Raw genomic sequence first — 27,463 nt, forward strand, 5'->3', positions numbered from 1 at the left:
GCGTTACCTCTATGAAGATCAAGATGTCTTCTGCCGCCTCTGAAGTCTTCTTTTCTTCTCATACTCACCCGGCTTCTATCTTCCGGCTCTGCGAGGAGGACGGTGGCGCGGCTCTGGGACGGACGGCGAGTGTGAGACCTGCGTACCAATCCCTCTGGAGCTAATGGTGTCCAGTAGCCTAAGAAACAGGGCCTTCTCTCTCCTCAGTCCCTCGATGCAGGGAGTCTGTTGCCAGCAGGCTCCCTGAAAATAAAAAACCTAACTAAAATACTTTCTTAACAGGAAACTCAGGAGAGCTCCCTCAAAGCACCCAGTCTCCACTGGGCACAGTATCAAACTGAGGTCTGGAGGAGGGGCATAGAGGGAGGAGCCAGTGCACACCCAGATCCAAAGTCTTTCTTAAAGTGCCCATGTCTCCTGCGGAGCCCGTCTATCCCCATGGTCCTTACGGAGTCCCCAGCATCCTCTAGGACGTTAGAGGAAAATCTTTCTCCGGAATTTGGGTAACAATGATCTTCTACATTTGTTATTTTTAGAGTTTGACTTGTTTACTATTGACCACCCGTGATATTACAATTGACTGAGTACCACCTTCAGTAAACCTAGTCTAGTAGGCCTAGTGGATCTACTGTTCCTCTAAAGGCCCATATAGACGGGCCGATGTGGGAGAGATGTGTGCTGAGCGAACCGCTCAGCACACATCTCTCCCCCCACTCAGCACAGCGCGATGTGTGCTGAGCGTGCGAGGGGAGACCAGGGGGGGGCGCTCATTTCACCCAGCGGGTGAAGTGAGCGACCCGCTAGATTGGCCAATCTAGCACCAGCGATAGCGATGCGCGGGGCTGCGCATCGCTATAGGGGGTACACACAGAGCGATAATGCTTAAATTCTAAGCAATCTAGTCAGATTGCTTAGAATATCGCTCCGTGAGTAGCCCCCTTAATACACAAAAGTACACATACAGTATTAGAGCACTAGTACATTAAGCATTACATCCCCTACTGTGGTCTTCATGTGTGTTAAATACGTTTAGTTAGTTACCAGTCTACAATTCACTGTTGTCTTGAGTTTTGGTTAAATGAAGAGTAATTGTTTAGTTGCTTCATGTCACATTATTTCCAGATTGATTAAAAATAAATAATTACTTTTAACCAATTAGTGCAACACTAGAAACGGACCATAAAAATAAATTATCTAGATTCCCTGAATACAATTATATTCAATATATGTTTTACTGAGTTATACAGAAGTGTGATTTTTCACCACCTCAATACACTATGTGGCATGGGATACCAAGCGCGAGTAACTCACGCCCAGCAGTGTAGCGTCTTTCCTGTGTCTTCTTTGCAATTCGATGTGGCAAAACTGCACTAATATGAGATGTGACACTTGTATATCTGTGTATCTGAGTTAGTATACGAAGCACAATGGAACTTGGTGCAAAAAGAAATAGGCGCGGTCAGTGCATCGCAGCACTTCGCACACAGATTCTGACTCAGCTGCACACAGATATACAAGTGTTGCATATCAAATGGATCAGTGCAGTCCCGTGAAGCTGTTTTGTCACATCATATTGCTAATAAGAGGCACATTTTAGTGACAAATGTGAAAAAGACACTCGGCGCAAGCAGAGTTGCATGGGTTCTGGCGCACCAAAAAGGGATGACTGCAGCAATAGTGTATGAGGACACACCTGTAAACTTTTTAAATGTATAGTTTTCTACTATTGTCAACATAAAAAGATTCAGTGTGACATAGAGCACACGTAACTACAGCTGATATAAAGACCACGGTTACCTGCAGGCTACAGGCAAGAGAGATGTGAGGCAGAAATCCCATTCACTCCCAAACCTACAGTAATCTGTAATTATAAAGGAAAACCTTGAGGTATGGTAGCCCAGTTTTTAATATGGTCAAAAATTATTAGAATACAAAGATGATATGAATAATTCAAAGCTGATATTTCTGTTAAAAATATCTTTTTTGTATTATTCGAATCATTTTTATAAGCATATACTGGAGTATGACAGGAGAGGCACTGCCTCCTCTGACCGCACGTCACTGCTAACAGTTAACCAAAGATTGCTGTGACTTTAATTCACAACCCATTCTATACATGAGAGGGAATTGTGAAATAAATGACAGCAACTTCAGAAAGCAAAATGCACTCAAAATTAATCTGGGTCACAAATAAAATTTAAAATTATGGATTTAAAATGGAAAAAATAAAAAGTGGCAGAAAATAGATAATATTTAATTATAGACATTTATTATTTACATCTATGCAGATGTGATCTGAGGGAAACCGCTATATTGGAGATAGATGTAGCTTACTGAAGCACAAACACAAGCTGTCATTAGATATAAAGCTACTCTAATTTATTTATCTATATATCATTAAGGGTAGATAGTGAGAGATACAACTTTTGTTTCTTATTACAATAAAGCATCAGCAGTTTATCCATGGGTATTGTACCTAATTCAGAATGCAAAAATTGCATTTTACGTAATAGACAAATAATATAATAGTTAACAGGAAGGAAGTTTTCCCATTTTTGCACCAACCTTGTCAGATATTCGAGAGCCTTTTCAATGCCATCCACTGCCTTTGCATCCAGGAAATCTGCAAGCGCAGCCTTTGCAAGCATTAGGTGACACTCACCTAGACCTAAAACAGGCATAAAAATATCATCCCTCTCTTATGTACAGTAATATGATGGAGGAAATATCATTTTGAATTAAGCGAACAGTCAAATAGTTTAGGTCTCATAAACAGCAACAACAATGGGTGGTGGTTTCAGGAACACATCCAAATATACAGCCCAAGCAAACTGTGGACATAGGAGTGGAGTGTACAGTGCTACACCCCTACCCCTCCGGTGCTACAGCCAGCCCCACTTTTTACTTATGTGATGCATATCAGGGTAATGGCAGGGAGAGGAGACAGATTTCAGTCTCAGTGCTGCTGCTCTCACATTTCAATGACAGGCTAGGCGTGTGGTGGAGTATTGTGATGCCAGTCCTGTGCCACGATTCCAGCCCATTACCACTATGTAGAAGCAGCAGCACTATGGAAAATAGGATTTTAATACCTACCGCGGGATCCGCAGGAGACATGGGCACTTTAAGACTTTCAAAGGGTGACCTGGCTCCTCCCTCTATGCCCCTCCTCCAGACTCCAGTTTAAGGAACTGTGCCCAGGGAGACGGACATTTCGAGGAAAGGATTTATTGTTAAACCACGGTGAGTATCTTACCAGCTCACACCGCAAGCATGCCGCAAAACGTGGCATTCAACAGAACACAAGCCAACGGCATGAAGAAGTTCACAGCAATATGCCGACAAAAAAAACGTAACACAACCTGTGTGTAACCACAACCAATAACTGCAGATCCAGTACGCACTGGGACGGGCGCCCAGCATCCTCTACGGACTAAGAGAAAAGGATTTACCGGTAGTTATTAAAATCCTATTTTCTCATACGTCCTAGAGGATGCTGGGGTCACTTCAAGAACCATGGGGTTTATACCAAAGTTCTAGAACGGGCGGGAGAGTGCAGATGACTCTGCAGCACCGATTGACCAAACTTAAGGTCTTCATCGGCTAAGGTGTCAAAACTTGTAGAACTTTGCAAATGTGTTTGACCCCGACCAAGCAGCTGCTCGGCAAAGTTGCAATGCCGAGACCCCCCGGACAGCCGCCCAGGATGAGCCCACCTTTCTAGTAGAATGGGCTTTCACCGATACCGGTAACGGCAATCCAGCCGTGGAATGAGCGTGATGAATCGTGTTCCAGATCCAGCGTGCAATGATCTGCTTGGAAGCAGGACACCCAACCTTGCTGGGAGCATACAGGACAAACAGAGCCTCTGTTTTCCTAATCTGAGCCGTTCTGGCGACATAAATCTTCAAAGCTATGACCACATCCAGAGATTTTAACTGAGCGAAGGCGTCAGTAGCCACAGGCACCACAATAGGTTGGTTCATGTGGTAAGAGGAAACCGGTAGAAATTGCTGACGTGTCCTCAATTCAGCTCTATCTTCGTGGAAGATCAAATCAGGGCTCTTGTGAGACAAGGCCGCTAGCTCAGACACCTGCCTTGCAGATGCCAAGGCCAACAGGATGACCACTTTCCAAGTGAGGAATTTCAACTCCACCTTCCGGAAAGGTTCAAGCCAATGTGATTGAAGGAACTGCAACACCACATTACGATCCCAAGGTGCCACTGGAGGCACAAATGGAGGTTGGATGCGCAACACGTCTTTCACGCAAAACTGAACTTCCGGAAGGGAAGCTAATAGTTTCAGAAAGAAAATTGTCAATGCTGAAAACTGGACCTTAATGGAGTCCAATTGCAGTCTGCATTTCCACCAGCCTGTAGGAAACGGAGAAAACGCCCTAACTGAAATACTTCCGTTGAAACTTTCTTGGATTCACACCAAGACGCATATTTTCTCCAAAAACGGTGGTAATGTTTAGACGTTACTCCTTTCCTGGCCTGAATAAGAGTGGGGATGACTTCCTTGGGAATACCCTTTCGGAGTAGGATTCGGCGCTCAACAGTCATGCCGTCAAATGTAGCCGCTGCAAGTCTAGGTACACGCACGGTATCTACCTTAGTAGAGTAAAAGGCCCAGGAGCTTTTAATGAGCAACTCCTGAAGATCTGGGCACCAAGCCCTCCTTGGCCAGTCTGGGGCAGTAGAAAATTGCCCGAACCCTTGTTCTTCTTATTATCCCGAGAACTTTTGGGATCAGTGGAAGTGGAAGGAATACACTGACCGGAATCGCCACTGGGTCACCAGAGCATCTACTGCTATTGCCTGAGGGTGTCTCGACCTGGAACAATTTTTCTGAAGCTTCTCATTGAGACAAGAAGTCATCCTGTCTATTTGAGGAACTCCCCAAAGACTTGTCACCTGCGAAGACTTCTTGGTGGGGGTCCCAATCTCCCGGACGGAGATCGTGTCTGCTGAGGAAGCATGCTTCCCAGTTGTCCGCTCCCGGAATGATAATTGTCGACAAAGCCCTTACATATTTTTCTGCCCAGAGGAGGATCTTCGTCACCTCTGCCATTTCCGATCTGCTTTTTGTTCCGCCTTGCTGTTACATTGTCCAACTGGATCTGCACGGGGTGATCTTGAAGAAGATGTACCGCCTGTTGAAGGCCGTTGTAAATGGCTCTGAATTCCAGCATGTTCATGTGAAGGCAGGCTTCCCGACTTTAACATTTTTCTTGGAAGCTTTTCCCTTGAGTGACAGGTTCCCAGCCTCGGAGACTTGCATCCGTGGTTACCAGGACCCAGTCCTGAATCCCGAACCTGCGTCCCTCTAGTAAATGCGAGGTGTGGAGCCACCACAGGAGCGAAATACTGGCTTTTGACAACAGGATTATCTTCCAGTGCATGTGTAAGTGGGATCCTGACCCCTTGTCCAACAGGTCCCACTGGAATACCCTGGCATGGAACCTGCCAAACAGTATTGCCTCGTTCCCCAACAACCGAATGCACTGATGGATCGACACACTCAATGGTTTCAATATCTGTTTTACCATCTTCTGGATTTCCAGAGCCTTTTTCCCCCGGAAGAAATACTCTATGAACTTCTGTGTCCAGAATCATCCCGAGAAAAGACCATCTTGTCGTCGGTTCCAACTATGACTTTGGATAATTCATGATCCAACCGTGTTGTTGGAGTATTGACAGGGAGAGTGTGATGTTTAGTAACAACTGCTCCCTGGATCTCGCCCTCATCAGGAGATCATCTAGATAAGGAATTATATAGACTCCTTTTTGACGTGGGCGAAACACCTTGGTGAATACCCTCTGCGCTGTGGAGAGACCGAAAGGTAACGTCTGGAATTGGTAATGGCAATCCTGAACCGCGAACCTTCAGATAAGCCTGGCGAGGAGGATACATGGGAACATGTAGGTAAGCATCCTTTATGTTAACAGACACCATGTAGTCCCCCTACTCCAGACTGGAAATCACTACACTCAGTGATTCCATTTTGAGCTTGAATCATTTCAAGTGGAGATTCAGATTTTTTTATTATTTTTTTAGGTTTAGGATCGGTCTGACCTATCCGTCCGGCTTCGGAACTATAAAGAGGCTTGAACAAAACCCCTCCCCTTGTTGTTACAAAGGTACCAGGACTATGACCTGATCCTGACATAATTTTTGGATTGCCGCTGTTACCACTTCCCTTTCTGGAAGAGAAGCTGGCAAGGTCGATTTGAAACATCGGCATGGGGGAACGTCTTGAAACTCCAGCTTGCATCCCTGGGACACTATTTGCAACACCCAGGGGTCCAGGTCAGACAGAATCCAACCTTGGCTGAACAGTTTGAGACGTGCCCCCACCCGAGCGGCCTCCCTCAAAGGAGCCCCAGTGTCATGCTGAAGATTTGGCAGAATTAGGGGTAGACTTCTGCACCTGGGAACCTGAAGCCGTTGTGGATTTCTTTCCCTTTCCTCTTCCCCTACCTGCAAAGAAGGGGGAACCTCTCGTCTTTCTGTATTTATTGGGCCAAAATGACTGGATGTGCGATAGGTCTTTTTTGCCGGTGCAGGCGCAGAGGGCAAAAATGTCGACTTACCTGCGGTAGCCGTTGAGACTAACGCATCCAGGCCATCGCCAAATAAGGCCTCACCTTTATATGGGAGAGCCTCCATGTTTCTTTTGGAAACTGCATCCGCGTTCCACTGGCGAATCCCCAACACCCGCCGAGCCAATACTGCCCTGGTAGCGGCTTGTGAACTCAAGAGTCCAATATTTCATCGCCTCTAGCATGTATGCGGCAGCGTCTTTGATATTCCCTAACGTAAGAAGTATCTCATCTTAATCAATCGTGTCAGAGTATCTCATCTTAATCAATCGTGTCAATTTCTGATGACACGCTTTCTGACCATTTTTCAATAGCGCGACTCACCCACGCGCAAACAATAGTGGGTCTGAGCAGCGTACCATTTGCAACATAAATGGATTTTCATGTAGTTTTCAGCTTTCGGTCTGCCGGCTCTTTTTAGTGACGCCGTGCACGGTGCAGGGAGAATTACTTTCTTTGTCACCCTGGACATCGCACTAACACAGGGGGTGACTGCCGGGAAAGAATATATTAAGCTTGTGGGAGGGACTCTTATTAGATCTATTTCCTTGGAGTCCCTATCGTCGACACCGGACTTAGAGTCCGTGTCGGTAGCAATAGCCATAATATTTGTAAATGGACTTTATGTGACCCAGGGAGGGTCGCCTGCAGATGGAAGAACAGAATTCCACATATCCAGCATGCAGTATTAGATACAGCCTTATCTAATCTCCTATTGATATGATGCATACTACCAAGTATTTCTTTCACCCACGGAGGCTCTTGGTGTGCCGGTATCATCACCACCGTACAACTCTGTGTCCCTATAATGGCTTTCTCCGGGGAGGAACTCCCTGCCTCAGACATGTCACACACGTGTACCACAAACACTCACAGACACACTGGGACTTATAGGGAACAGACCTCTGTCAGATGGACACAGAGAGGAAAAACCAGCTCACACCCCAGCGCCAAGCACACGCAATCTGTGAAACATATCGCTGAACACAGACCTGCAGCGCTTTTATTATTATTATACAAGCACCATATACATCTCCCCCCCCCACCCCGTTTTTGCACCCTGATACATGTCAATAGTGAAGGGAGGGCCAGCGTGAGGAGAAAATGGCGCTGATTAGTGAGGAAGAAGCCCCGCCCCCATGCTGGCACGCTTCGCTCGCTCTTAACTAATCAGTTAATTATACTGGCCGGTGTTCCTTTTTGCCATAAACTAAGTTTTATGCTGCCCAGGGCGCCCCCCCTGCACCCTGCAGTTCTCAGCAGTGTGTGTGTGTGTTGTGAGGAAGAAGCTCCGCCCCCGTAATGGCGCGCTTCCTTCCCGCAATTTTCAACAAATATTTATACTGGCGGGGGTTAGGACAGTGCCTTGGCACAAATGACCCCTCATGCCAGTGTCAGAATGAGGATTTATATGCTGCCCAGGGCGCGCCCCCCCCCCCCCCCCCCTGCACACCCCCCCCCCCCCCCCCCTGCACCCTGGAGTGCCGCTGTGTGTGGGAGCATGGCGCAGCGTGTGATCGCTGTGCGGTACCTCAAAGCCGTCACTGAACTCTTCTTTTCTTCTACTCACCTGTCTTCTGACTTCTGGCTCTGCAAGGGGGGTGACGGCTGGCTCTGGGAATGAGCCCCTAGGCGTACCTAGTGATCAAACCCTCAGGAGCTAATGGTGTCCTGTAGCCAAAGAAGCAGAGCCTTGAAACTCACAGAAGTAGGTCTGACTTCTCTCCCCTAAGTCCCACGAAGCAGGGAGACTGTTGCCAGCAGTTCTCCCTGAAAATAAAAAACCTAACATAAGTATTTTTCAGAGAAACTCAGTAGAGCTCCTCAGAGTGCATCCAGTCTCACTGGGCACAGATTCTAAACTGGAGTCTGGAGGAGGGGTATGGAGGGAGGAGCCAGGTCACACCCTTTGAAAGTCTTAACGTGCCCATGTCTCCTGCGGTTCCCGTCTATACCCCATGGTTCTTGAAGTAACCCCAGCATCCTCTAGGACGTATGAGAAAGTAAGATTTGGAGATCCTATGGATCCTATGGACTCCCGGAAGATTAGCCCACCACTCCCTTTCCTGGTGAAGTGGGCGAGAAAATGGCATGATGAATCCCCTAGCTGCATGATGCTGAATTGCAACATTCACTGATACTGTATATCATTATGTGGGATAATCCCACAATGCACCACGTATTCGGACAGGAGTTTAATCACACAGTAATGAATTACTTCTAAAACACCAATATTTTCCCAGTATCATTGGCGATTAGAATATATTCCCATACAGAGGTAAATATCAGTTCTAAACAATAGGTGAATAGAGAAAACATTTCTGGTGCTACCTTTAAGCGCCGGCACATATTCTCCATACTTCTTTATGATATGCTGGTATTCAGTTACGGCTTCTTTATATGTGCCCAGGATCTGTTTGATAGAAGCTATTTTGTACGCGCTGTACATCGAGTCCGGGTTCAGTTCGCTGGCTTTCATGAAGGATTTCAGGGCAGTACTGTAGCCACCTCGACTCAGATAGGCTTCCCCTAAACACTCCCAGCAGTTGGGATCCTTAGGATCAGCTCTCAGAGCAGCGTGCAAGCTAAGTAATAATAAAGATAGCAATCACACTAACAAGAAGAAAACAAACGGGTAAGATGGTTTTAAAATATTTCAACAATATAATCAAAGGCCTAATTGTAAATGTATTGTGCACTGACTGGAGAACATGCTTTTTATCAAAGTCGATACTGAGTCAATGAACAAACGGTGCAATAATAACAGCTCCATTAAAGGCCAACTTCATTCACAATTACAGTGTTTAGTAAATAGAACAAAACTAACATATACAAATGTGGGCTTTGAACCTTCTGAGACCAAGCATGCTGTGAGGCCAGTGGGGAAAAGGGCACTGAGGCTGCAATCAATAGCTGCCTGCTGTCACGTCACATCAAAGCCATTAAGGTTTGGAAATATGAATGTTACAAACCCAAGAATATATGACCTAAGTTTAATCATTTGCCACTTCTGGATTTTCATCAATATTCCATTTGCAGCTACAAAATATAAATAAAAAGGAATGAACCATCTTACTGTGTTAAGTGTAAAATTCCAATTACCACGATACCAGTCGTATGCCAGTACAGTAACATGACCATTATTTCTGAAAATACAGGTTTTATTTTCTGCTGTGTACCAGATACCAAGCGTTTATTAAATACTGTTTATCTCCATTGCTGCAATACAGTCTCAACATGCCTATTGGTGGTTCCAATCCCCTGAGACTGACAGTTATATGGTAGCGAATACACAGTTTGTTACATAAAGGAGATGTTGCCCTGTCAACCCTACTCTTGTGTACCACTGATCTGAGAGGCATGTGTAATCTATATGTATTGGTTGGAATGGCATGGTCTAGAGCTAAACTGAGTATGTACAAAAGGTTTTGTGGAGGCAGAGACAGTGTGCTGTCAATGGGAATGTGGATATCACGTAGTATTAGAATAGTTGGATCAAAAGTTAGGAAATAAGTAAACCAGGCGGCACGGCCGTCAGGGACCTGTGAGACAAATGACAGCAACAGAAAACTAGAGGGGAGAGAATAGTATGGACTGGACATCAAAAGAAGGACAATTGTGCAGCACGTAAAATGCCTACACCACCAACTGTCACATCCAGACCCTGTCATAGGGTCTGGATGGAGTATCCCCTAGAGGTCAGAGCTGCAAGGAATTGACAAAGCAGGTAAGTCGGGTTTCTGTAATTGCAAGGGAGTTCAGGGATATTGAAATGAATACTGTAGTTCCTGGACAGATACAATCTACACATGAAGAGGGAAGGGAGGGTAATGTAGACATGTGAATAAGGTTGGAGTGATGGAAGTATGCGGTAAATGGTAATTTGTGTGTAAAATAAAGAAATTGAGCTGATGATAATTGCTATTGCACAGAGCACAGAGTTGGCTAAAGTGCTGCCAGGAGCCAGAAAAAGGCGCAAGGTGAGAAAGTGGATGATACTGTATGTGGATGAGGAATGTCTCTGACTGTACTGTATAGGTCGATGAGTAAAGTGGGTGTAGGAAACAAACCAGTTCATGGATTCAGGCTAGCATGGAAGGAATCAGATGGAAGGAAGTTTAATAGGATGCTGGAGAGAGGAGTTTGGACAGAACTATGGCGAAAGAGAAAAACGTGAATAATAAAGAGTAGGTGCCTGGAGGAGTGATGTGAATGAATGGGTAATGCATTAAGCTGCATACACTGCTTGGACAGGAACAATGAGCTCAGAAGATCCAGCAGTCCAGATAATGGTCCAGAAGATCCGAGAGGGAACCTTTTTGTTTGGTCTGTGGACACCAATAAAAGCTAAAGGTCATTTACAGCTGCTTTATAATTGTAGGAAAAGGTTTATGTGGGAGGTAAGACATAGATGTGAACTAATGTGCAGCATGCCACCTTTAGCACATTGCGGGCATGAAGGAATAGACACAGGTGCTGGAGAAGGGTTTACACTATCCTGTACATGCCATTGTGTCCCAGGTGCTATTTGTAGGGGTAATGTAAAAACTGGAATTATCAATATCTCATTACTCTTTGCTATCTGAAAATATTCTTCTATTACCACCTCCACAACACATATGATTGTTATAAGATATGCTCAGATACAGTAAGTGACTCTGCGCACAGAGGCTGCCCTGGCAAATTATATAAAATATGGTCATATGGATGAGGAACCAGAGACTAATGTTATACAGTATGTGAAATCCTGAACGGTGAAATAAATGTAAATTTCAGTATTATCATATGAGTGCCACATGGCTTCTCCCAACCTGTCATTCCAGCAAGGATCACCTTACAGTATTTAAATTAAATATTAAATATTGAATTTAAATGTGACATCACAGAAAAAAATAAGATTTTACTTACCGGTAAATCTATTTCTCGTAGTCCGTAGTGGATGCGGAGGACTCCGTAAGGACCATGGGGAATAGACGGGCTCCGCAGGAGACAGGGCACTTGAAGAAAGAATTTGGATTCTGGTGTGCTCTGGCTCCTCCCTCTATGTCCCTCCTCCAGACCTCAGTTAAAGAAACTGTGCCCGGAAGAGCTGACAGTACAAGGAAAGGATTTTGGAATCCAGGGCAAGACTCATACCAGCCACACCAATCACACCGTATTACTTGTAATAAACTTACCCAGTTAACAGTACGAACAACAATAGAGCATCAGAACCCTGATGCAACTAAAACATAACCCTTATGTAAGCAATAACTATATAAAAGCATTGCAGAAAAAGTCCGCACTTGGGAAGGGCGCCCAGCATCCACTACGGACTACGAGAAATAGATTTACCGGTAAGTAAAATCTTATTTTCTCTAACGTCCTAGTGGATGCTGGGGACTCCGTAAGGACCATGGGGATTATACCAAAGCTCCCAAACGGGCGGGAGAGTGCGGATGACTCTGCAGCACCGAATGAGCAAACACAAGGTCCTCCTCAGCCAGGGTATCAAACTTGTAGAACTTTGCAAAAGTGTTTGAACCCGACCAAGTAGCTGCTCGGCAAAGCTGTAATGCCGAGACCCCTCGAGCAGCAGCCCAAGAAGAGCCCACCTTCCTTGTGGAATGGGCTTTTACTGATTTTGGCAGCGGCAATCCAGCCGCAGAATGAGCCTGCTGAATCGTGTTACAGATCCAGCGAGCAATAGTTTGCTTTGAAGCAGGAGCCCCCAGCTTGTTGGGTGCATACAGGATAAACAGTGACTCAGTTTTCCTGACTCTAGCCGTTCTGGCTACATAAACCTTCAAAGCCCTGACCACATCTAGTAACTCGGAATCCTCCAAGTCACGAGTAGCCACAGGCACCACAATAGGTTGGTTCATATGAAAAGATGACACCACTTTTGGAAGAAATTGCGGACGGGTCCGCAATTCCGCCCTGTCCATATGGAAAACCAGATAGGGGCTTTTATGTGACAAAGCCGCTAATTCTGACACACGCCTAGCTGAAGCCAAGGCTAATAGCATGACCACCTTCCACGTGAGAAATTTTAACTCCACGGTTTTAAGTGGCTCAAACCAGTGTGACTTCAGGAAACTCAACACCACGTTAAGATCACAAGGTGCCACTGGAGGCACAAAAGGGGGCTGAATATGCAGCACTCCCTTTACAAACGTCTGAACTTCAGGAGGAGAAGCCAGTTCTTTTTGAAAGAAAATGGATAGGGCCGAAATCTGGACCTTAATGGAACCCAATTTTAGGCCCAAAGTCACTCCCGACTGTAGGAAGTGAAGGAAACGGCCCAGCTGGAATTCCTCCGTAGGGGCATTCCTGGCCTCACACCAAGCAACATATTTTCGCCATATACGGTGATAATGTTTAGCCGTCACGTCCTTCCTAGCCTTTATCAGCGTAGGAATAACCTCATCCGGAATGCCTTTTTCTGATAGGAACCGGCGTTCAACCGACATGCCGTCAAACGCAGCCGCGGTAAGTCTTGGAACAGACAGGGCCCCTGTTGCAACAAGTCCTGTCTTAGAGGTAGAGGCCATGGGTCCTCTGTGAGCATTTCTTGCAGCTCTGGATACCAAGTCCTTCTTGGCCAATCCGGAACAATGAGTATTGTTCTCACTCCTCTTCTTCTTATGATTCTCAGTACCTTGGGTATGAGAGGAAGAGGAGGAAATACATAGACCGACTGGAACACCCACGGTGTCACTAGAGCGTCTACAGCTATCTCCTGAGGGTCTCTTGACCTGGCGCAATACCTCTGTAGCTTTTTGTTGAGGCGGGACGCCATCATGTCTACTTGTGGCAGTTCCCACCGACTTGCAATCTGCGTGAAGACTTCTTGATGAAGTCCCCACTCTCCCGGGTGGAGGTCGTGCCTGCTGAGGAAGTCTGCTTCCCAGTTGTCCACTCCCGAAATGAACACTGCTGACAGTGCACTTACGTGATTCTCCGCCCAGCGAAGAATTCTGGTGGCTTCCGCCATCGCCACCCTGCTCCTTGTGCCGCCTTGGCGGTTTACATGAGCCACTGTGGTGATGTCTGACTGAATCAGCACCGGTCGGTCGCGAAGCAGGGTCTCCGCTTGATGTAGGGCATTGTATATTGCCCTTAGTTCCAGGATGTTGATGTGAAGGCAAGTCTCCTGACTTGACCACAGACCTTGGAAATTTCTTCCCTGTGTGACTGCTCCCCACCCTCGGAGGCTTGCATCCGTGGTCACCAGGACCCAGTCCTGAATGCCGAATCTGCGGCCCTCGAGAAGGTGAGTACTCTGCAACCACCACAGGAGAGACACCCTGGCCCTGGGGGATAGGGTGATCAGCCGATGCTTTTCTAGATGTGATCCAGCCCACTTGTCCAAAAGATCCCATTGAAAGGTCCTCGCATGGAACCTGCCGAAGGGAATGGCCTCGTATGATGCCACCATCTTTCCCAGGACTCGTGTGCAGTGATGCACCGACACCTGTTTTGGTTTTAATAGGTCTCTGACCAGTGTCATGAGCTCCTGACCCTTCTCTATCGGGAGATAAACCCTCTTCTGGCCTGTGTCCAGAATCATGCCCAGAAAGGGCATAGGAATCAACTGCGACTTTGGAATATTCAGAATCCAGCCGTGCTGTTGTAACACTTCCTGAGAGCGTGCCACGCTGATCAGCAACTGCTCTCTGGACCTCGCCTTTATGAGGAGATCGTCCAAGTATGGGATAATTGTGACTCCTTGCCGTCGCAGGAGCACCATCATTTCCGCCATTACCTTGGTAAATATTCTCAGTGCCGTGGAGAGACCAAACGGCAACGTCTGGAATTGGTAATGACAATCCTGTACCACAAATCTGAGGTACTCCTGATGAGGTGGATAAATGGGGACATGAAGGTAAGCATCCTTTATGTCCAGAGACACCATAAAATCCCCCTCCTCCAGGCTTGCGATGACCGCTCTGAGCGATTCCATCTTGAACTTGAACCTTTTCAGGTATATGTTCAGGGATTTTAAATTCAACATGGGTCTGACCGAACCGTCCGGTTTCGGTACCACAAACATGGTCGAATAGTAACCCCTTCCCTGTTGAAGGAGGGGAACCTTTACCACCACCTGCTGAAGATACAATTTGTGAATTGCAGCTAACACTATTTCCCTCTCTAAGGGGGAAGCTGGCAGGGCCGATTTGAGGTAACGGTGAGGGGGCATCTCTTCGAATTCCAGCTTGTATCCCTGAGACACAATCTCTATAGCCCAGGGATCCACCTGGGAGTGAACCCACTTGTGGCTGAAATTTCGGAGACGCGCCCCCACTGGGCCTAGCTCCGCCTGTGGCGCCCCAGCGTCATGCGGTGGATTTAGTGTAAGCCGGGGAGGACTTCTGATCCTGGGAACTAGCTGTATTGTGCAGCTTCTTTCCTCTATCCCTGCCTCTGGCAAGAAAGGACGCCACTCAGACTTTCTTGCCTTTTTGTGATCGAAAGGACTGCATTTGGTAATACGGTGCTTTCTTAGGTTGTGAGGGAACATATGGCAAAAAATTTGACTTTCCAGCCGTAGCTGTGGAGACCAGGTCCGAAAGACCGTCCCCAAACAATTCCTCACCCTTGTAAGGTAAAACCTCCATGTGCCTTTTTGAGTCGGCATCGCCTGTCCATTGCAGAGTCCACAGGACCCTTCTGGCAGAAATCGACATTGCATTTATTCTAGAGCCCAGTAGGCTAATGTCTCTTTGAGCATCTCTCATATATAGGACAGCGTCTTTTATATGCCCCAGGGTTAGTAACATAGTATCCTTGTCCAAGGTATCAAGTTCCTCAGATAAGGTATCTGTCCATGCTGCTACAGCACTACACATCCAAGCCGACGCAATCGCCGGCCGTAGTAAGGTACCTGAATGTGTATAAATGGACTTCAGGATACCCTCCTGCTTTCTATCCACAGCATCTTTTAGGGTGGCCGTATCCTGTGACGGCAGGGCTACCCTCTTGGATAAGCGTGTTAAAGCTTTGTCTACCCTAGGGGAGGATTCCCAGCGTAACCTGTCCGTTGGCGGGAAAGGATACGCCATAAGCATACGTTTGGAAATCTGCAGTTTTCTATCTGGAGATTCCCAAGCCTTTTCACATAACTCATTTAACTCATGTGAAGGGGGAAAGGTCACCTCTTGCCTTTTCTCCCCATACATATAAACCCTCTTGTCAGGGACTGGGGTTCCCTCTGATGTGCAACACATCTTTCATTGCTATAATCATGTAACGGATGGCTTTAGCCATTTTAGGCTGCAACTTTGCATCATCGCCATCGACACTGGAGTCAGAATCCGAGTCGATATCTGTGTCAACAATTTGGGATAGTGGGCGCTTCTGAGACCCTGACGGCCTCTGCGACATAGGATCAGGCACGGGCTGAGACCCCGTCTGTCCCAAGGCTTCAGCTTTATCCAACCTGCAAGGAAGTAACATTATCATTTAAAACCTAACACATATCCATCCAATCGGGTGTCGGCGCCGACCCCACATTCATTTGTTCCCGCTCTGTTTCCACATAGCCTTCCTCGTCAAACATGCCGACACAAGCGTACCGACACACCACACACACAGGAGATGCTCTATTTGAAGACAGTTCCCCCACAAGGCCTTTTGGAGAGACATAGAGAGAGTATGCCAGCACACACCCCAGCGCTATATGTCCCAGGAATCACACAGTAACTTAGTGTTAACCCAGTAGCTGCTGTATATACTGTTTCTGCGCCAAATTTATGTGCCCCCCCCTCTCTTTTTACCCTCTTCTACCGTGTAACTGCAGGGGAGAGCCTGGGGAGATTCCTCTCAGCGGAGCTGTGGAGAGAAAATGGCGCTGGTGAGTGCTGAGGAAGAAGCCCCGCCCCCTCAGCGGCGGGCTTCTGTCCCGCGTTTCTGTGTAAAAATATGGCGGGGCCCATGCATATATACAGTGCCCAACTGTATATATGCCCACTTCTGCCAAGAGGTCTCTAATTGCTGCCCAGGGCGCCCCGCCCTGCACCCTACAGTGACCGGAGTGTGTGGGTTTAGTGTGGGAGCAATGGCGCACAGCTGCAGTGCTGTGCGCTACCTCATATGAAGACTGGAGTCTTCTGCCGCCGATTTCGAAGTCTTCTTGCTTCTGTCACCGGCTTCTATCTTCCGGCTCTGCGAGGGGGACAGCGGCGCGGCTCCGGGATCGGACGACCAAGGGTGCGATCCTGTGTACGATCCCTCTGGAGCTAATGGTGTCCAGTAGCCTAAGAAGCAGGACCTATCTTCAGTGAGTAGGGCTGCTTCTCTCCCCTCAGTCCCACGTAGCAGAGAGCCTGTTGCCAGCAAATCTCTCTGAAAATAAAAAAAAACCTAACAAAATACTTTATTTTTAGCAAGCTCAGGAGAGCTCACTAAGTAGCACCCAGCTCGTCCAGGCACAGATTCAAACTGAGGTCTGGAGGAGGGACATAGAGGGAGGAGCCAGAGTACACCAGTATCCAAATTCTTTCTTAAAGTGCCCTGTCTCCTGCGGAGCCCGTCTATTCCGCATGGCCCTTACAGAGTCCCCAGCATCCACTAGGACGTTAGAGAAATAAGATTTTACTTACCGGTAAATCTATTTCTCGTAGTCCGTAGAGGATGCTGGGGACTCCGTGAGGACCATGGGGAATAGACGGGCTCCGCAGGAGACATGGGCACTTTAAGAAAGAACTGAACTCTGGGTGTGCACTGGCTCCTCCCTCTATGCCCCTCCTCCAGACCTCAGTTAGAGAAACTGTGCCCAGAGGAGATGGACACTACGAGGAAAGGATTTTGATAATCTAAGGGCAAGATTCATACCAGCCACACCAATCACACCGTATAACTTTTGATAAACTACCCTGTTAACAGTATGAACAAACAATATAGTCTCGGCCAAACCGATGAAACTACAACATAACCCTTATGTAAGCAATAACTATATACAAGTCTTGCAGAAGAAGTCCGCACTTGGGACGGGCGCCCAGCATCCTCTACGGACTACGAGAAATAGATTTACCGGTAAGTAAAATCTTATTTTCTCTAACGTCCTAGAGGATGCTGGGGACTCCGTAAGGACCATGGGGATTATACCAAAGCTCCCAAACGGGCGGGAGAGTGCGGATGACTCTGCAGCACCGACTGAGCAAACAGGAGGTCCTCCTCAGCCAGGGTATCAAACTTATAGAACTTTGCAAAGGTGTTTGACCCCGACCAAGTAGCAGCTCGGCACAGCTGTAGTGCCGAGACCCCTCGGGCAGCCGCCCAAGAAGAGCCCACCTTCCTAGTGGAATGGGCCTTAACCGATTTAAGTAACGGCAATCCTGCCGTAGAATGCGCCTGCTGAATCGTGTTACAGATCCAGCGAGCAATAGCCTGCTTTGAAGCAGGGCCGCCAACCTTGTTGGCTGCATACAGGACAAACAGAGCTTCTGTTTTTCAGATCCTAGCCGTTCTGGCCACGTAAATTTTCAAAGCCCTGACCACATCAAGGGACTTGGAATCCTCCAAGTCACGCGTAGCCACAGGCACGACAATAGGTTGGTTCATATGAAAGGATGAGACCACCTTAGGCAGGAATTGAGGACGGGTCCGCAATTTCGCTCTATCCACATGGAAAATCAGATAGGGGCTTTTAGGTGATAAAGCCGCCAATTCCGCAACTCGCCTAGCCGAAGCCAAGGATAACAACATGCCCACCTTCCACGTGAGATATTTCAACTCCACTGTCTTAAGTGGTTCAAACCAATGTGACTTAAGGAACCGTAACACCACGTTTAGGTCCCAAGGCGCCACCGGCGGTACAAAAGGAGGCTGAATATGCAGTACTCCCTTCACAAACGTTTGTACTTCAGGAAGAGAAGACAATTATTTTTGGAAGGAAATAGATAAGGCCGAAATTTGAACCTTTATCGATCTTAATTTCAGACCCAAGTTCACTCCAGTTTGAAGGAAGTGAAGCAGACGGCCCAAAAGGAATTCCTCCGTAGGAGCATTCCTGGCCTCACACCAGGAAACATATTTTCGCCATATTCTGTGATAATGTTTCGATGTCACTTCCTTCCTAGCCTTAATTAGGGTAGGAATGACCTCCTCCGGAATACCCTTTTCCGCTAGGATCCTGCGTTCAACCGCCATGCCGTCAAAAGCAGCCGCGGTAAGTCTTGGAACAGACAGGGCCCCTGCTGCAGTAGGTCCTGTCTTAGAGGAAGAGGCCACGGATTCTCTGTGAGCATTTCCTGCAGATCTGGATACCAGGTCCTCCGTGGCCAATCTGGAACAATGAGAATTGTTCTCACTCCTCTTTTTCTTATTATCCTCAACACCTCGGGTATGAGAGGAAGAGGAGTAAACACATAGACCAACTGGAACACCCACGGTGTCACTAGGGCATCCACAGCTACTGCCTGAGGGTCTCTTGACCTGGCGCAATAACTCTGCGGCTTTGTGTTGAGGCGGGACGCCATCATGTCTATCAGTGGCAGTCTCCACCGAATTGCAATCTGTGCTAAGGCTTCCTGATGAAGTCCCCAGTCTCCAGGACGTAGGTCGTGTCCGCTGAGGAAGTCTGCTTCCCAGTCGTCCACTCCCGGAATGAACACTGCTGACAGTGCGCTTACATGATTCTCCGCCCAGCGAAGAATTCTGGTGGCTTCCGCCATCGCCACTCTGCTCCTTGTGCCGCCTTGGCGGTTTACATGAGCTACTGCGGTGACGTTGTCTGACTGGATCAGAACCGGTTGGTCGCGAAGTAGGGTCTCCGCCTGACGTAGGGCGTTGTATATGGCCCTTAGTTCCAAGATGTGAAGACAAGTCTCTTGACTTGATCAAAGCCCTTGGAAATTTTATTTTTCCCTGTGTGACTGCTCCCCAACCTCGGAGGCTCGCGTCCGTGGTCACCAGGATCCAGTCCTGAATGCCGAACCTGCGGCCCTATAGAAGGTGAGCACCCTGCAGCCACCACAGGAGAGATACATTGGCCCTGGGGGAGAGGGTGATCAACTGATGAATCTGTAGATGTGACCCGGACCACTTGTCCAGTAGGTCCCATTTGAAAGTCCTCGCATGGAACCTGCCGAAGGGAATGATTTTCCCCGGACTCGGGTGCAGTGATGCCCTGACACCTGTTTTGGTTTCAACAAGTTCCTGACCAGAGTCATGAGTTCCTGGGCCTTCTCTATCTGACGGTAAACCCCTTTCTGGTCCGTATCCAGAATCATACCCAAGAAGGGCAGACTAGTCATAGGAACCAACTGTGTCTTCGGGATATTGAGAATCCAGCCGTGTTGCTGTGACACCTTGAGCGAAAGTGACACGCTGTTCAACAACTGCTCTTTTGATCTCGCCCTTATAGGAGATCGTCCAGGTATGGGATAACTGTGACTCCTTGCTTGCGTAGGAGCACCATTATTTCCGCCAATTACCCTGAAATTGGTAATGACCATACTGTACCGCAATTCTCAGGTACGCCTGATGGTGTGGATAAATGGGAACATGAAGGTATGCAGCCTTTATGTCTAGATACACCATCAAATCCCCCCTTTCCCGGCTGGCCATGATCGCTCTGAGCGATTCCACTTTAATTTTGAACCATTTCCAGTATAGGTTCCGAGATTTTAATTTTAAATAGGTATGACCGAACCGTACGGATTGGGGACTACAGCCAAGGTTGAGTAATATCCCCTTCCTTGTTGCAGGAGGGGAACCTTGAGCACCACCTGTTGGAGATACAATGTGTGAATTGTATTCAATATAATCTCCCCTTCTGGGGGAGAAGCCGGTAGGTCCGATAAGGAAAACCGGCGAGGAGGCACCTATCGAATTCCTTTGTAACCCTGAGAACAATTTTTATTGCCCCGGGATCCACCTGTGAGTGAACTCAGATGTGGCTGAAGAGTCGAAGACGTGCTTTCCCTGGGACGGACTCCCTTAGCGGAGCTCCCGCGTCATGCGGTGGATGTAGTAGAGGCCGGGGAGGACTTCTGTTCCTGGGAACTAGCTGTGCCCCGTGTCCTTACCTCTGGTAAGAAAGGACGCTCCTCATACTTTCTTGTTATTCTGCGACCGAAAGGACTGCATTTGATAATGTCGTGCTTTCTTAGTCTGTGAGGGAATATAAGGCAAAAATAAGAATTTACTTACCGATAATTCTATTTCTCATAGTCCGTAGTGGATGCTGGGGACTCCGTCAGGACCATGGGGAATAGCGGGCTCCGCAGGAGACAGGGCACATCTAAAAAAGCTTTTAGGTCACATGGTGCGTACTGGCTCCTCCCCCTATGACCCTCCTCCAAGCCTCAGTTAGGTACTGTGCCCGGACGAGCGTACACAATAAGGAAGGATCTTGAATCCCGGGTAAGACTCATACCAGCCACACCAATCACACCGTACAACTTGTGATCTGAACCCAGTTAACAGTATGATAACAAAACGAAGTAGCCTCTGAAAAGATGGCTCACAACAACAGTAATAACCCGATTTTGTAACAATAACTATGTACAAGCATTGCAGACAATCCGCACTTGGGATGGGCGCCCAGCATCCACTACGGACTATGAGAAATAGAATTATCGGTAAGTAAATTCTTATTTTCTCTAACGTCCTAGTGGATGCTGGGGACTCCGTCAGGACCATGGGGATTATACCAAAGCTCCCAAACGGGCGGGAGAGTGCGGATGACTCTGCAGCACCGAATGAGAAAACTCCAGGTCCTCTGTAGCCAGAGTATCAAATTTGTAAAATTTTACAAACGTGTTCTCCCCTGACCACGTAGCTGCTCGGCAAAGTTGTAATGCCGAGACCCCTCGGGCAGCCGCCCAAGATGAGCCCACCTTCCTTGTGGAGTGGGCCTTTACAGATTTAGGCTGTGGCACGCCTGCCACAGAATGTGCAAGTTGGATTGTGCTACAGATCCAACGTGCAATCGTCTGTTTAGACGCAGGAGCACCCATCTTGTTGGGTGCATACAATGTAAACAACGAGTCAGTTTTTCTGACTCCCGCTGTCCTTGAAATATATATTTTTAATGCTCTGACAACGTCCAGTAACTTGGAGTCCTCCAAGTCGCTAGTAGCCGCAGGCACCACAATAGGCTGGTTTAAGTGAAATGCCGAAACCACCTTAGGGAGAAATTGAGGACGTGTCCTCAATTCTGCCCTGTCCGAATGGAATATCAGATATGGGCTCTTGTATGACAAAGCTGCCAACTCTGAAACTCTCCTGGCAGAAGCCAGGGCCAACAGCATGGTTACCTTCCATGTAAGGTATTTTAATTCTACCGATTTTAACGGCTCAAACCAATGAGATTTGAGAAAATTTAGAACCACGTTCAAATCCCACGGTGCCACTGGAGGCACTATTGGGGGTTGTATATGTAGTACACCTTTGACAAAAGTTTGTACTTCAGGCACTGACGCCAATTCCTTCTGGAAGAAAATTGATAAGGCCGAAATTTGAACTTTAATGGACCCCAATTTTAGGCCCATAGACAATCCTGCTTGCAGGAAATGTAAGAATCGACCCAATTGAAATTCTTCCGTTGGAGCCTTCTTGGCCTCACACCACGCAACATATTTTCGCCAAATGCGGTGATAATGTTGTACAGTCACTTCCTTTCTAGCCTTAATCAAGGTAGGAATAACTTCCTCTGGAATGCCCTTTTCTTTTAGAATCCGGCGTTCAACCGCCATGCCGTCAAACGCAGACGCGGTAAGTCTTGGAACATACAAGGTCCCTGCAGAAGCAGATCCCTTCTTAGAGGTAGAGGCCACGGATCCTCCGTGAGCATCTCTTGAAGTTCCGGATACCAAGTTCTCCTTGGCCAGTCCGGAGCCACCAGTATCGTTCTTACTCCTCTTTTCCGTATAATTCTCAGTACCTTTGGTATGAGAGGCAGAGGAGGGAACACATACACTGACTGGTACACCCACGGTGTTACCAGAGCGTCCACAGCTATTGCCTGAGGGTCTCTTGACCTGGCGCAATACCTGTCCAATTTTTTGTTGAGGCGAGACGCCATCATGTCTACCTTTGGTTTTTCCCAACGGTTCACAATCATGTGGAAAACTTCTGGATGAAGTCCCCACTCTCCCGGGTGAAGGTCGTGTCTGCTGAGGAAATCTGCTTCCCAGTTGTCCACTCCCGGGATGAACACTGCTGACAGTGCTATGACATGATTCTCCGCCCAGCGCAGAATCCTTGCAGCTTCTGCCATTGCACTCCTGCTTCTCGTGCCGCCTTGTCGGTTTACGTGTGCGACTGCCGTGATGTTGTCGGACTGGATCAACACCGGCTGACCCTGAAGCAGCGGTTTTGCCAGACTTAGAGCATTGTAGATCGCTCTTAGCTCCAGTATATTTATGTGAAGAGACGTCTCCAGGTTTGACCACACGCCCTGGAAGTTTCTTCCCTTTGTGACTGCTCCCCAACCTCGTAGGCTGGCATCCGTAGTCACCAGGACCCAGTCCTGTATGCCGAATCTGCGGCCCACTAACAGATGGGCAGTCTGCAGCCACCACAGGAGAGACAACCTTGTTCTCGGTGACAGTGCTATCCGCTGATGCATGTGCAGATGCGATCCGGACCATTTGTCCAGCAGATCCCACTGAAATGTCCGTGCATGGAATCTGCCGAATGGAATCGCTTCGTACGAAGCCACCATCTTTCCCAGGACTCTTGTGCATTGATGTACTGACACCGTTCCTGGTTTTAGGAGGTTCCTGACAAGTTCGGATAACTCCCTTGCTTTCTCCTCCGGGAGAAACACCTTTTTCTGAACCGTGTCCAGAATCATTCCCAGGAACAGCAGACGAGTTGTCGGGGTCAATTGAGATTTTGGAAGATTCAGAATCCACCCGTGTTGCTGAAGCACTACCTGGGTTAGTGCTACACCGACTTCCAGCTGTTCTCTGGACTTTGCCCTTATCAGGAGATCGTCCAAGTAAGGGATAATTAATACGCCTTTTCTTCGTAGAAGAACCATCATTTCGGTCATTACCTTGGTAAAGACCCGAGGGGCCGTGGACAAACCAAACGGCAGCGTTTGAAACTGATAATGACAGTCTTGTATCACGAACCTGAGATACCCTTGGTGTGAGGGGTAAATTGGGACATGCAGATAAGCATCCTTTATGTCCAGGGACACCATGAAGTCCCCTTCTTCCAGATTCGCTATCACTGCTCTGAGTGATTCCATCTTGAACTTGAATTTCTGTATGTACAGGTTCAAGGATTTCAGATTTAGAATAGGTCTTACCGAACCGTCCGGCTTCGGTACCACAAATAGTGTGGAATAATACCCCTTTCCCTGTTGTAGGAGGGGTACCTTGACTATCACCTGCTGAGAATACAGCTTGTGAATGGCCTCCAAAACCGACGTCCTTTCTGAGGGAGACGTTGGTAAAGCAGACTTTAGGAACCGGCGAGGGGGAAACCTTTCGAACTCCAGCATGTAACCCTGAGATATTATCTGCAGGACCCACGGGTCCACTTGTGAGTGAGCCCATTGATTGCTGAAAATCTTGAGTCGACCCCCCACCGTTCCTGGGTCCGCTTGTAAAGCCCCAGCGTCATGCTGATGGCTTTGTAGAAGCCGGGGCGGGCTTCTGTTCCTGGGCAGGGGCTGCGTGCTGCCCTTTCTTACCCTTTCCTCTGCCTCTCGGCAGATAAGACTGTCCTTTTGGTCGCTTTTTATAGGAGCGAAAGGACTGCGGCTGAAAAGACGGTGTCTTTTTCTGTTGTGAAGGGGTCTGAGGTAAAAAGGTGGATTTGCCGGCAGTTGCCGTGGTCACCAGGTCCGAAAGACCGACCCCAAACAATTCCTCTCCTTTATATGGCAATACTTCCATATGCCTCTTGGAATCCGCATCACCTGACCACTGTCGCGTCCATAAACTTCTTCTAGCAGATATGGACATCGCGCTTACTCTTGATGCTAGAGTACAAACATCCCTCTGAGCATCTCGCATATAAAGAAAAGCATCCTTTAATTGCTCTAGAGTCAATAAAATACTGTCCCTATCCAGGGTCTCAATATTTTCAGTCAGAGAATCCAACCACACTACCCCAGCACTGCACATCCAGGCTGAGGCTATTGCCGGTCGCAGTATAACACCCGTATGTGTGTATATACTCTTCAGTGTAGTTTCCAGCCTCCTATCTGCTGGATCCTTGAGGGCGGCCGTATCAGGAGACTGCAACGCCACTTGCTTTGATAAACGTGTGAGCGCCTTATCCACCTTAGGGGGTGTTTCCCAGCGCGCCCTAACCTCTGGTGGGAAAGGGTATAATGCCAACAACTTCTTTGAAATTAGCACTTTTCTATCGGGGGTAACCCACGCTTCATCACACACATCATTCAATTCCTCTGATTCTGGGAAAAATACAGGTAGTTTTTTCACCCCCCACATAATACCCCTTTTTGAGGTACCAGCAGTATCAGAGATCTGTAACGCCTCCTTCATTGCCGTGATCATATAACGTGTGGCCCTATTGGAAAATACGTTTGTTTCTTCACCGTCGACACTAGATTCATCTGTGTCGGTACCCGTGTCGACTGACTGAGGTAAAGGACGTTTTACAGCCCCTGACGGTGTCTGAGACGCCTGAACCGGTACTAACTGGTTTGCCGGGCGTCTTATTTCGTCAACTGACTTTTGCAGTGTGCTGACATTATCACGTAATTCCATAACTAAAGCCATCCATTCCGGTGTCGACTCCCTAGGAGGTGACATTACCATCATCGGCAATTGCTCTGCCTCCACACCAACATCGTCCTCATACATGTCGACACACACGTACCGACACACAGCAGCCACACAGGGAATGCTCTAATCGAAGACAGGACCCCTTAGCCCTTTGGGGAGACAGAGGGAGAGTTTGCCAGCACACACCAAAAGCGCTATAAATGTATAAAAACAACCCTAGAAGGTGTTGTTTACTATATATGCGCTCTTAATATATAAATATCGCCAATTTATGCCCCCCTTCTCTTTGTTACCCTGTTTCTGTAGTGCAGTGCAGGGGAGAGTCCTGGGAGCCTTCCTCACCAGCGGAGCTGAGCAGGAAAATGGCGCTGAGTGCTGAGGAGAATAAGCTCCGCCCCTTTTTCGGCAGGATTTTTCTCCCGGTTTTTAAGAACTGGCCTGGGTCAAAATACATACATATAGCCTTAATGGGTATATGTGATGTATTTCTTTTGCCACTAAAGGTAATTATATTGCTGCCCAGGGCGCCCCCAGCAGCGCCCTGCACCCTCCGTGACTGAGTCAGTGAGCCGTGTGACAACAATGGCGCACAGCTGCAGTGCTGTGCGCTACCTTCATGAAGACTGTGGAGTCTTCTGCCGCCTGTTTTCCGGACCTCCGTTCTGCCGTCTCTTCAGCGTCTGTAAGGGGGATCGGCGGCGCGGCTCCGGGACGAACCCCAGGCTGACCTGTGTTCCGACTCCCTCTGGAGCTAAGTGTCCAGTAGCCTAAGACTCCAATCCATCCTGCACGCAGGTGAGTTGGAAATCTCTCCCCTAAGTCCCTCGATGCAGTGATCCTGTTGCCAGCAGGAATCACTGAGATTGAAACCTAAAAAAAAACTTTTCTAAACAGCTCTTTAAGAGAGCCACCTAGATTGCACCCTCTCGGACGGGCACAAAAACCTAACTGAGGCTTGGAGGAGGGTCATAGGGGGAGGAGCCAGTACGCACCATGTGACCTAAAAGCTTTTTTAGATGTGCCCTGTCTCCTGCGGAGCCCGCTATTCCCCATGGTCCTGACGGAGTCCCCAGCATCCACTAGGACGTTAGAGAAAGATCAGAATTACCAGCTATAGCTGTGGAGACCAGGTCCGAGAGCCCTTCTCCACACAATTCCTCAGCCTTGTAAGGTAAACCCTCCATATGCCTCTTTTAGTCGGCATCACCTGTCCATTGCATGTTCCACAGGACACGTCTAGCAGAAATCGACATAGCGTTGACTCTAGAACCCAGTAGACTAACGTCTCTTTGGGCATGTCTTATATATATATATATATTTATTTATAAGACAACATCTTTTACATATATATATATATATATATATACTAGGGACAATAACATGGCATCCTTATCCAGGGTATCAATCTCCGCTGATAAGATATCTGTCCACGCTGCTACAGCGCTATAAACCCATGCCGACACAGTCGCCGGTCTGAGTAGTGTACCAGAATGTGTGTAAATGGACTTCAAAGTACTTTTACTGCATGCTATCTGCAGGATCCCTGAGGATAGCTGTTAAGTCAGCGCTACCTTTTTGGGTAAACGTGTCAATGCCTTGTACACCCTAGGGGAAGATTCCCATCGTATCCTGGCCCCATTAGGGAAAGGATACTCCCTGAGAATTCTTTTTTTTGGGAAGCTGCAGCTTCTAGTCTGGAGATTCCCGCTCTTTTTCTTCATGAGAGGAGGGAAATTTACCTCAGCTTTCTTCCCCTTAAACCTGTGTACCCTTGTGTCAGGGACAGATGAGTCATCAGTGATATGCAAAACATCTTTTATTACAATAATCATACATTGAATACTTTTCTGCCAGTCTTGGCTGTACTTTGCATTATCGTAGTCAACACTGGAGTCAGACTCCGTGTCGATATCAGTGTCTATTATTTTGGATAGTGAGCGTTGTGAGACTCTGAAGGTCTCTGTGACATAGGGACAGACATGGGTAGATTCCCTGTCTGTTCTCTAATCTTTTGTAATAAATTCATCTTAGCACTTAATTTCACATATCCAATCAGGTGTCGGCGTTGTCGACGGAGACACCACACACACATTTGCTCCATCTCTTCCTTATGAGAGCCTTTTACCGCAGACATGTCGACACACACGTACCGACACAC

At 47.7% G+C, this 27,463-nt stretch overlaps 1 protein-coding gene across 4 annotated transcripts in view; it reads right to left on the reverse strand.

The window, feature by feature from the left end:
- The window catches only part of SKIC3 (SKI3 subunit of superkiller complex), a 441,476-nt gene that overhangs the window by 262,142 nt on the left and 151,871 nt on the right, over positions 1-27,463 (reverse strand). For all 4 annotated transcript variants that reach the window (XM_063964031.1, XM_063964029.1, XM_063964032.1 and 1 more), the window contains exons 17-18: positions 8,939-9,192; positions 2,566-2,668 (exon numbers count right to left, since the gene is read on the reverse strand). In XM_063964031.1, the coding sequence (XP_063820101.1) occupies positions 2,566-2,668; positions 8,939-9,192 (357 nt within the window). The remainder of the gene's footprint in view (positions 1-2,565; positions 2,669-8,938; positions 9,193-27,463) is intronic.

The sequence above is a fragment of the Pseudophryne corroboree genome, chromosome 1, assembly GCF_028390025.1.
Source record: "Pseudophryne corroboree isolate aPseCor3 chromosome 1, aPseCor3.hap2, whole genome shotgun sequence".
Classification (NCBI taxonomy): Eukaryota; Metazoa; Chordata; class Amphibia; order Anura; family Myobatrachidae; genus Pseudophryne; species Pseudophryne corroboree.